Source organism: Coregonus lavaretus (assembly GCF_964263955.1).
Source record: "Coregonus lavaretus genome assembly, chromosome: 4".
NCBI classification, from domain to species: Eukaryota; Metazoa; Chordata; class Actinopteri; order Salmoniformes; family Salmonidae; genus Coregonus; species Coregonus lavaretus.
Window position 1 is genome coordinate 70,226,517 of NC_139991.1, and position 11,053 is coordinate 70,237,569.

The following is an 11,053-nucleotide window of genomic DNA, read 5'->3' on the forward strand; positions in this document are numbered from 1 at the left end:
ACACACTGTGCACTGTACTGAAGTAGAAAGGTTGAAGGGACTCCCACACACTGTGCACTGTACTGAAGTAGAAAGGTTGAAGGGACTCCCACACACTATGCACTGTACTGAAGTAGAAAGGTTGAAGGGACTCCCACACACTATGCACTGTACTGAAGTAGAAAGGTTGAAGGGACTCTCACACACTGTGCACTGTACTGAAGTAGAAAGGTTGAAGGGACTCCCACACACTATGCACTGTACTGAAGTAGAAAGGTTGAAGGGACTCCCACACACTGTGCACTGTACTGAAGTAGAAAGGTTGAAGGGACTCCCACACACTGTGCACTGTACTGAAGTAGAAAGGTTGAAGGGACTCCCACACACTGTGCACTGTACTGAAGTAGAAAGGTTGAAGGGACTCCCACACACTGTGCACTGTACTGAAGTAGAAAGGTTGAAGGGACTCCCACACACTGTGCACTGTACTGAAGTAGAAAGGTTGAAGGGACTCCCACACACTATGCACTGTACTGAAGTAGAAAGGTTGAAGGGACTCCCACACACTATGCACTGTACTGAAGTAGAAAGGTTGAAGGGACTCTCACACACTGTGCACTGTACTGAAGTAGAAAGGTTGAAGGGACTCCCACACACTGTGCACTGTACTGAAGTAGAATCGTTGAAGGGACACTCACACACTGTGCACTGTACTGAAGTAGAATCGTTGAAGGGACTCTCACACACTGTGCACTGTACTGAAGTAGAAAGGTTGAAGGGACTCTCACACACTGTGCACTGTACTGAAGTAGAATGGTTGAAGGGACTCTCACACACTGTGCACTGTACTGAAGTAGAAAGGTTGAAGGGACTCTCACACACTGTGCACTGTACTGAAGTAGAAAGGTTGAAGGGACTCTCACACACAGTGTAATGTTTTGGTCACATACATGTAGTGGATCTCAGTCATTCAATTGCCCGAACAACATCTACAAGTTAATTGCTCTAATGGTTTAATAACATTACGCCTGTCAACAAAACATGACATCTTTGTACCCTATCAAACTTCAAACTCCTTTGATAGTCTCAATTACTTGAAACTTTGGACGGTGACACACAAGCAGCCCTGTGCCAAATGAGTAATATGATTCAATTTGCCAGAAATTTGTCCGCAAGTCGTTTTAACCTGCGTTACAATGTTTCTCACATTCTCTGTATCTATTCAGCGAGCCATTTTAAACCAGCAAAGAAAACACACCAAGATTTGTATCTCTAGGACTTAGCAGGAATGACACTAAGTTAACATTTCCCCCCTGAGAACATGAAACAGAAAGGTGAGACAAGCAATACGGCCCTTTGTTATTGTCCAAGGGGATTGGTTTCAGACTATGAAAATAAGGGCCATACAAGAGCAGCACACTACACTGTCTGGGGACTGTGCCCCTTGGTGAATAGAGATAATAATTCAATGGGGAGATTGGACACTATAGAGTTTCTCAATTTCACTGTCTTCCCCCCTGAATCACTACAACAAAGGCATGGGCGAAGCATGTTGAGCGTGTTTATGAAAATATATACTTTTAAGTTTAAACGCATGTAATATGAGAGATATTGACTGGTGTCCATCTTGGAGTTGGCAGGACCAGCTGTGACAAAAAATTGTTTTCTTCTGTTGGAAATTGAACCGTATCTGAGAACCAGGGAGTTCTCCCCCTCCTTCCTCTTCCCTGACTCACTCTGTTTCTTTCTCACTCCCTCTGCCACCTCTCTCTTCCTCTCCTTCACACCTCTCTCTCTTCCTCTCCTTCACACCTCTCTCTTCCTCTTCTTCACACCTCTCTCTTCCTCTCCTTCACACCTCTCTCTTCCTCTCCTTCAAACCTCTCTCTTCCTCTCCTTCACACCTCTCTCTTCCTCTCCTTCACACATCTCTCTTCCTCTCCTTCATACCTCTCTCTCCTCACTCTTTTCATCTTACCCTTCCTTCTCTGTGTCAAAGGCTTTCTCACCCTCTATGTTTCCCTTACCCCTCTTTTCTCATCTCCCTCTGCCCCCCCCCCTCTCTCTCACACACACTTTCTCCCCCTCACTTTCTCTCTCTCTCCCTCCCTCCCTCTCCCTCCCTGCCCCTCTTTCTCTCTCTGGGATGTTTTGACACTCTGGGGGCGATAGGCAACAGTGTGAGGGAGTGCGGTGCCCAGGCTGGGGGACAAAGGGCTCATTGAGGAGCTGTGTGCGCGTTGCTAGGCGATGGCGGAATGCTGGCGATAAATGTCCGGCTAAGTAGCTTGGAAGAAATGCATCAGTTTTTTAAAGGTCTGACATCAGTATGCTGTGTAGGTATGGACCTGAGCAAAACACGGGAGAAGAGAACGAAAGAGAGGAGACTTAATGGCGATACACAGTTTTTGGGCTATGATTATATGTCAAAACATCCACAGACACAGAGGCAGGTGGTATAGTCTTACAACTACTTTTAACAGTGATTTATATTTGAGGCAAATAACTATTTCCAGCAATTTTGGATTTGGATGGATTGGATGGATTGTACGGATGGGTGGGTGGATGGGTGGATAGGATGGATGGACTGATGGACGGATGGATAATCTTGTAAGGAAAGGGGTTCTACAGGGTTCTACAGGTTAGGGTTCCAGACTCACCTGTCCATCCAGCCAGGCAGCGACAGTACCCCGTGGAGGGGTGGCACCCGTCTGCATGGCTACAGTCACAGCGCTCCCTACAGTCCATGCCATAGGTGCCATCCTGGAGAAACCCCAAAAGATGCCATTTAGATTGATGATAATAATTGTTTTGACATTTAAATGCTTTTTATTTAAAGTGACTCATAGCTCACATACGAGATACTTAGTATACAGATTCTGCATAGTCAACATACAGTATATTTGGTAAATGTTGTGCATGTACATTAGGCAGCCTTTCCCAGTCCTAGTCCTTATGGTCCTTTGTCTATGCAAGTTTATGGTTTGCAGCCTGATGTCTTTTCATCAATTTCAATCAACACTATAGCCATATCTATTTATTATGGCCACCGAAATGTTAGCTATTAAAATCAGATCCAACAATAGTATCAAGGGCCTAGAAATCCAGGGCTTAAAAACATGTCATTGTGTCATTGTACGCTGATGATTTATGTTTTCTTTTAAATCCACAATTTGGATCCCTCCACAGCCTCATAGATGATCTAGATGCTTTTTTTTTTACAACCAATTTATGATAAGTGTACTATATTACATATTGGATCCCTAAAAAATACAACTTTTACATTACTGTGTAGTTTACCAATAAAATGGTCTGACGGTGAAGTGGACATACTCGGTATTCATATCCCAAAAGAAAGAAATGATCTCACTACAACAAATGTTAATAAAAAGTTGGCAAAAATAGATCAGATCTTGCTACCGTGGAAAGGAAAATACCTGTCTATTGGTGGAAAAATCACCCTGATGAACTCTTAAGTCATATCCCAGTTTACCTATTTGCTTATGGCCTTGCCTCCACCTAGCAACTCGTTTTTTTAATTATATGAGCAAAAAATATTCAATTTTATTTGGAATGGCAAGCCAGAAAAAATTAAACCGGCCTATTTATATAATGAATATGAATTTGGAGGGCAGAAATGATTAAATATTAAAGCATTAGACCTCTCACTAAAGGCTTCAGTCATACAAAAGTTATACTTAAATCTGAACTGCTTCTCTAGCAGATTAGTAAGAATGTCTCACACCATGTTTAAGAATGGCCTTTTTCCCTTTATTCAGATTGCAACCTCTCACTTTCGGTTATATGAAAATGAAATAATCTCCAAAATATCGCTATTTTTAAAACAAGCCATAGAAAGTTGGTTGCAATTTCAGTTTAATCCACCAGAAAAGACGGAACAAATATTACAACAAAAATTATGGTTAAACTCAAATATACTAATTGATTAAAAAAATACAATAGTTTTGGAAAAAATGTTAAACAATTTATAATCTTTGTAAGTGATATCATAAATAGGACAGGTGGAGTTATGTCACACATGCAGCTAACAAAAATATATGGAAATGTCTGCTCTACTCAAAATTACAACCAACTATTTGCAGCATTACCGCAAAAATGGAATAGGCAAAAAGAAGGGGGAGAAAGTTCGGCCCTGCATTAAAGACCAAAATTGGCTAAAGAAAATTGTGATCAATAAAAAAGTATACCAGTTTCATTTAAGGACCAAAAAATTGACAGCTGTGCCATATAGATTGCAAAATAGTTGGGAAGACATTTTCGATGTACCGGTTCCATGGCACATGGTTTATGAACTGATACACAATTATACAATTTTTTTGCAACCAATAGAATGTTATATATATGGGGGATACAACCATCCCAGCTCTGCAGATTTTGCTGCGAAGAGACAGAATCATTAGATCATTTGTTTTGGTACTGTCCATATGTAGCTTGTTTTTGGTCACAGGTTCAGGAATGGCTGAATAATTTTTACCTGGAGCTAACTCTGCAAATAGCACTGCTGGGTGATTTAAAAAGCAATAGTCAATCGATCAATAATATAATAATACTCTTAGCAAAAAAAATATTTCTTTAATTTACAATATGTAGAATCTATGAGAATAGAACGATTCAGAACTTTTGTGAAACATCACAGCACAGTTGAAAAATATATGGCAATTAGAAATCAAAACTGGAATGTGTTCAGAGATAGATGGGAGGGGTTGAGGGAAGCTGAAGAATGGGACTAAAAACAAACAAAAGATAACTATTGTAAAATATACTGTGTCCATAAAATGTATATAGTATGTATAAGCTGGAAGTAGAAGCCTAAGTGTTGTTGTCCATTAGTTTACTTCAATTAGGGGAGGTGAAAATAATAAAGGAACATACATTTAAAATATATATATATAATTTATATATATATTTTTTTTTAAATATGGGGGATTGGAAATGATGCAGACAATTACATTGATAGAAGCCACAATCTATCTGCAATATTAAAGCTGATTTACCCCCTAAAAATATTCAACACCTAACTCAAGTCATATTTGGCATTTAATACAGTGGCTTGCGAAAATTATTCACCCCCCTATTTTGTTGCCTTACAACCTGGAATTAAAATGGATTTTTTGAGGGTTTGTATCATTTGACTTACACAACATGCCTACCACATTGAAGATGCAAAATATTTTTTTGGGGGAAACAAACAAGAAATAAGACAAAAAAACAGAAAACTTGAGCGTGCATAACTATTCACCCCTCAAAGTCAATACTTTGTAGAGCCACCTTTTGCAGCAATTACAGCTGCAAGTCTCTTGGGGTAAGTCTCTATAAGCTTGGCACATCTAGCCACTGAGATTTCTGCCCATTCTTCAAGGCAAAACTGCTCCAGCTCCTTCAAGTTGGATGGGTTCCGCTGGTGTACAGCAATCTTTAAGTCATACCACAGATTCTCAATTGGATTGAGGTCTGGGCTTTGACTAGGCCATTCCAAGACATTTAAATGTTTCCCCTTAAACCACTCAAGTGTTGCTTTAGCAGTATGCTTAGGGTCATTGTCATGCTGGAAGGTGAACCTCCATCCCAGTCTCAAATCTCCGGAAGACTGAAACAGGTTTCCCTCAAGATTTTCCCTGTATTTAGCGCCATCCATCATTCCTTCAATTCTGACCAGTTTCCCAGTCCCTGCCGATGAAAAACACCTCCACAGCATGATGCTGCCACCACCATGCTTCACTGTGGGGATGGTGTTCTCGGGGTGATGAGAGGTGTTTGGTTTGCGCCAGACATAGCGTTTTCCTTGATGGCCAAAAAGCTCAATTTTAGTCTGATCTGACCAGAGTACCTTCTTCCATATGTTTGGGGAGTCTGCCACATGCCTTTTAATAACACCAAACGTGTTTGCTTATTATTTTTTTATGCAATGGCTTTTTTTATGGCCATTCTTCCGTAAAGCCCAGCTCTGTGGAGTGTACAGCTTAAAGTGGTCCTATGGACAGATACTCCCATCTCCGCTGTGGAGCTTTGCAGCTCCTTCAGGGTTATCTTTGGTCTCTTTGTTGCCTCTCTGATTAATGTCCTCCTTGCCTGGTCCATGATTTTTGGTGGGCGGTCCTCTCTTGGCAGGTTTGTTGTGGTGCCATATTCTTTCCATTTTTTAATAATGCTCCGTGGGATGTTCAAAGTTTCGGATATTTTTTCTACAACCCAACCCTGATCTGTACTTCTCCACAACTTTGTCCCTGACCTGTTTGGAGGGCTCCTTGGTCTTCATGGTGCCGCTTGCTTGGTGGTACCCCTTGCTTAGTGGTGTTGCAGACTCTGGGGCCTTTCAGAACAGGTGTATATATACTGAGATCATGTCACAGATCATGTGACACTTAGATTGCACACAGGTGGACTTTATTTAACTAATTATGTGACTTCTGAAGGTAATTGGTTGCACCAGATCTTATTTAGGGGCTTCATAGCAGAGGGGGTGAATACATATGCACGCACCACTTTTCCGTTATTGACAAGTTATTTTTTTCATTTCACTTCACCAATTTGGACTATTTTGTGTATGTCCATTACATGAGATCCAAATAAAAATCCATTTAAATTACAGGTTGTAATGCAACAAAATAGGAAAAACGCCAAGGGGGATTAATACTTTTGCAAGGCACTGTAGGTAGATCAATGCTATAATAGAAAATGACTGCTGTTGGAATAGGTTTAAGCAAACACCAGCTCACACAGGAGTACTCCTATGATTTGGTGAGCTTATTTCATGTGTGTTCAATAAAGACTGTTTTCATCCTTGCAAGATTAAACCAGTGCAATGGAAAACTCCTTAAACTTTGGACCTCGGATGGCAAAACTGCAAAACTGCAAAACTGCCAATATGATTTATACTGTATGGTATTTCACACTGAGTACTGAGTACTTTTGATCAGTTCTATTAAGGGGCACTAACATTAAACATCTGAGTGAAATATTCGTTATTCGTTACTCATTCCACATTTCACTGTACCCGATGATGGAGGAGGTCAAATCTTAATTTGACCTCCTCCATCATCACCACCTTGTTTGAAACTGCATACTTTGTAAACACTTCCAAACATATGCAATACAACAAACGTACAAACCCATAGAAAAAGGTAATGCAGATATAAGAACAAATCCTCTAGATTTGTAGCTTTTCGAGGCCAAGCTATTAGGAAAATAGTCTTAATCCACTAACTCCTGACTTCCTGAATGGCAAGTCAATCTTGGAAGAGGTTGGATTTGCTAAGTCATTACGGAAAGCTGTGGATCAAAGGACTAGCGCTTAGCGTAGCATGTGACTGCTCAAGACTCTATCGCAAGTGTTAGCGCTGCAGTTTCTTCAAGGGAGCGATTGGCCACGAAACACACTTTCACAAGTTTCACATTTGCAAGTTTCCAAGTTTCTCACTTGCAAATTGGCTGTAAGAATGCTGCTCAACTTCTCTGGAGGTCAGAGTCAGAGGGGGGTGACCTGGGGAGTTCTGAGGTACCGGAACACATGAGAAAAAATCTCCTTTATAATAAATATCATGGCATTTGTGTAGTGATATAGAGCAGTAGAGTAGAGGCACTTAAAGAAGTTGCACACATGGGGATTTTTTTTTGTAGCCTAGGGTCTGGGAGAAATGTGGCCTTTTATAAACGCATTTGATGCAATTCTACGTCATTTTACATGACTGGAGACTTTGGCAGAATCTTTTTTAATAAAGCACAAATGATCGAAATGACAGGCTACTTTGACACTGACAAACTGAGAATCTGAGATCAATGAAAACGACCTTGTCTTGAATCCATCAATAGCCTATACCTAGGTGTGTGGAGACTATCCCTAGGTGTGTGGAGACTATCCCTAGGCGTGTGGAGACTATCCCTAGGTGTGTGGAGACTATCCTTAGGTGTGTGGAGACTATCCCTAGGTGTGTGGAGACTATCCCTAGGTGTGTGGAGACTATCCCTAGGTGTGTGGAGACTATCCCTAGGCGTGTGGAGACTATCCCTAGGTGTGTAGAGACTATCCCTAGGTGTGTGGAGACTATCCCTAGGTGTGTGGAGACTATCCCTAGGTGTGTGGAGACTATCCCTAGGTGTGTGGAGACTATCCCTAGGTGTGTGGAGACTATCCCTAGGTGTGTGGAGACTATCCCTAGGTGTGTGGAGACTATCCCTAGGTGTGTGGAGACTATCCCTAGGTGTGTGGAGACTATCCCTAGGCGTGTGGAGACTATCCCTAGGTGTGTGGAGACTATCCCTAGGTGTGTGGAGACTATCCCTAGGTGTGTGGAGACTATCCCTAGGTGTGTAGGCTACAATATGAGGAGGAAGTTATAGTCCTAAAAATGCTTTCCAATTTCACTGACTTACCCAATGATACACAGCTCACTCACTGGTGATGGCCGATGTGCTCATGCCAAAAGCCCCTCTCTCTCCCTCTCTCTCTCTTTCTCTCTCTTTTGTAAAACAATATTTGGAAGTTGATCAAATATTTTGGTAGCCTACAGCATAGTCTTCGCTTTTCAGCAGGAGCCATTTGCTTTCCAACCTGTGTTTTTCCTAGATTGTATTTGAAATATTGAGAAAGGCCTGTTTTGTCTGCATGATGTTTTTTCACCGACAGATTTGCCGCGAGTTCCCGACTGTAGGCTTTTCCTTGTTATTGGGCTACAATCCACAGCTAGGATATTTGGTGTAGTAGGATATTCTGAATGATTTCATTAACAGACAGCAGGAATTCTATAATTTTGGCAAATGTATTTCAGTTTATCAGGGGTCCTGCAGTTCCTCCAGAACCCTTCGCGCAGCTATGCTTCTATAAGGAAATAAATGATGAAGTGCAACGCTGGAGGATTGAGAGTCGCAGGCTCATGTCTATCAGAGCAGAGAGGGAGAGAGATCATAGAAAGTGAATCTCATTCTAGTTATGTGAGAGATACTGCCGTGCTTCTCACAGCCACAGCCAAGTGTTGGTCTCAAACATAGGTTACAATGTTTCTCAAACCATAAACCCGGGCCGGCCCAACCCAAATCAACTCTTAGAATATTAGGCCCGTGCTGAAAATCTACTTTTTCACATAACGTTTTTTTGTGGGGGCAGGATAATTAACGAAGAGGCAACTCGAATGAACTTTGATTGCTTTTATTATAATTTTTACATAGAAAAAAGTGAATTATTTTAAATGCCACGAGAGGTACAGGATCCAGCCAAATAGGTTCTGGCACAAAACAGAGAGGTGCCGGATCCTGCCGGAACTGGATCCGGCTCAAATGAAGCACTGGTGTGATGTATATCTGACTGTGTCTATTGTAGTTCACAGATCCCTATCAAAGCCAGTATTGTACGCAATGCATCTAGGAAGTGTACTGTGGTTTGATCATTTCAAAGCTTTCACCACCTTTTCTCAACTGAAATTAAGTTGAGATAATAATATATATGCCTATTACGTTTGACACATTCCAATTCATCATAATATTATAGGAAGATAATAACAGTGTTATAACCTATAATGATGTCATCACTGTGCAACAGGGGTGGGTGGGGGGGACAACATCACTCACTTGGCAGTGGAGGTCACACCTCTCTCCCCTCCAGCCGGGGGCACAGGTGCACTGTCCGTTGAGGGCGTTGCAGGCGCCCCCGTTGCCACACATACAGGTGAGGTTACACCCCAGCCCCCACGTGCCACTGGGGCAGTTGATGGAGCAGTCCACTCCGTGCCAACCTGGAGGAGGGAGAAGACATTTTCAACATCAACATAGTTTGACGGAGAAGTAGTCAATTTCTCTCAAATTAGCTAATGTCTACAGTTATAAATGTTTGTAAATATTTTATAGAGAAAATAATTTAGTCCCCAAAACGTCATACCCAAACGCCACTGCATTAGCAGAATGATCCAGCAGATCCACAAATTACAAATTCGTATGTAAGTTAGGATTCCACAAATGCACTATTTCTACTGCATTTCTACTGCATTTCTACTGTATTTTTACTGTATTTCTACTGTATTTTTACTGTATTTCTACTGTATGTGCTCCTTGAATGGGCTAGCCTTACACACGATGCATTCCCTGGTGTTAGCAGCCTACCTGCTTTACAGGAGCAGGCTCCATCTACTGAAGAGCACTGTGCCCCGTTCTTACAGCCACAGGTGGCAGAGCAGTTGATCCCGTGGGTCCCTGATGGGCAGGCTGTGGAACAGTCGGATCCCTGCAATGAAATACTGTTAGCATTCCTGTACTATAGTTTAGTTGACTTTGTACGTGGTAAGTGGGTTGTGTTCAGTGAGGCACACCTTAGAAAACATTTCATAACGTTTTCTCCTTATTGAACATGACCCATGTAACATCACAATTGAATTAGGAGTGAATAAAGTCTGTCAGACAGTCTGTTGGAATGCTCCAGACTCAGTCAGTCCAATCCTTTGACCTTCTTACAATTCCAAGTATACAACACCTGCATAAAGTCAACTGTTACTTCTTCAGAACACAATATCAGATCACTAATGTTATGAATGATTTAGGCTACTGTAACTTTATTAGACTGGACATGGAGTATATTACCCTCATAAGGCTTCATAACCTTTCACAGAGCCTTCCTAGACCCCTCATAGAGGCTTTACCTTGAAGCCAGGAGCGCAGATGCACTCCCCGGTCACGCTGTGGCAGTCGGCACCGTTCTGGCATTGGCACACTTGCTGGCACGACTCGCCGAAGAAGCCGGGCGTACACGTCTCATTACAGTAGGTCCCCGACCAGCCAGGCTGGCACGAGCACTCGCCAGACATCGGGTGGCAGCTGGGCACAAGACAGGGAGACAGAAGAGGACAATGGGCTGTCATTGGTATCATCTGATAACTCTGTTGTGACATCTTGTGTGGACACCAAGTACGGCAACATTCAAATGTGTTTCTAGCTAATTAACGACTAGCATATTAATAATGTATGAGACATTTTTTTATGTTTGTTTTGTCACATGACTTTTATAGTGTCTTATTTATTTGTCTTGTGTTTACGCTTGGTAAGGTAATGTATTATCTTGCCTTACAATTGA

The 11,053-nt window shown here is 41.8% G+C and overlaps 1 protein-coding gene across 1 annotated transcript in view; it reads right to left on the bottom strand.

The window, feature by feature from the left end:
- The window catches only part of megf10 (multiple EGF-like-domains 10), a gene marked incomplete at both ends in the record, with an annotated part of 74,176 nt that overhangs the window by 16,013 nt on the left and 47,110 nt on the right, over positions 1–11,053 (bottom strand). Inside the window, 4 exons of the mRNA XM_084158866.1 lie at positions 2,640–2,742; positions 9,562–9,725; positions 10,090–10,210; positions 10,623–10,797. Coding sequence (XP_084014992.1) covers positions 2,640–2,742; positions 9,562–9,725; positions 10,090–10,210; positions 10,623–10,797 — 563 coding nt within the window. The remainder of the gene's footprint in view (positions 1–2,639; positions 2,743–9,561; positions 9,726–10,089; positions 10,211–10,622; positions 10,798–11,053) is intronic.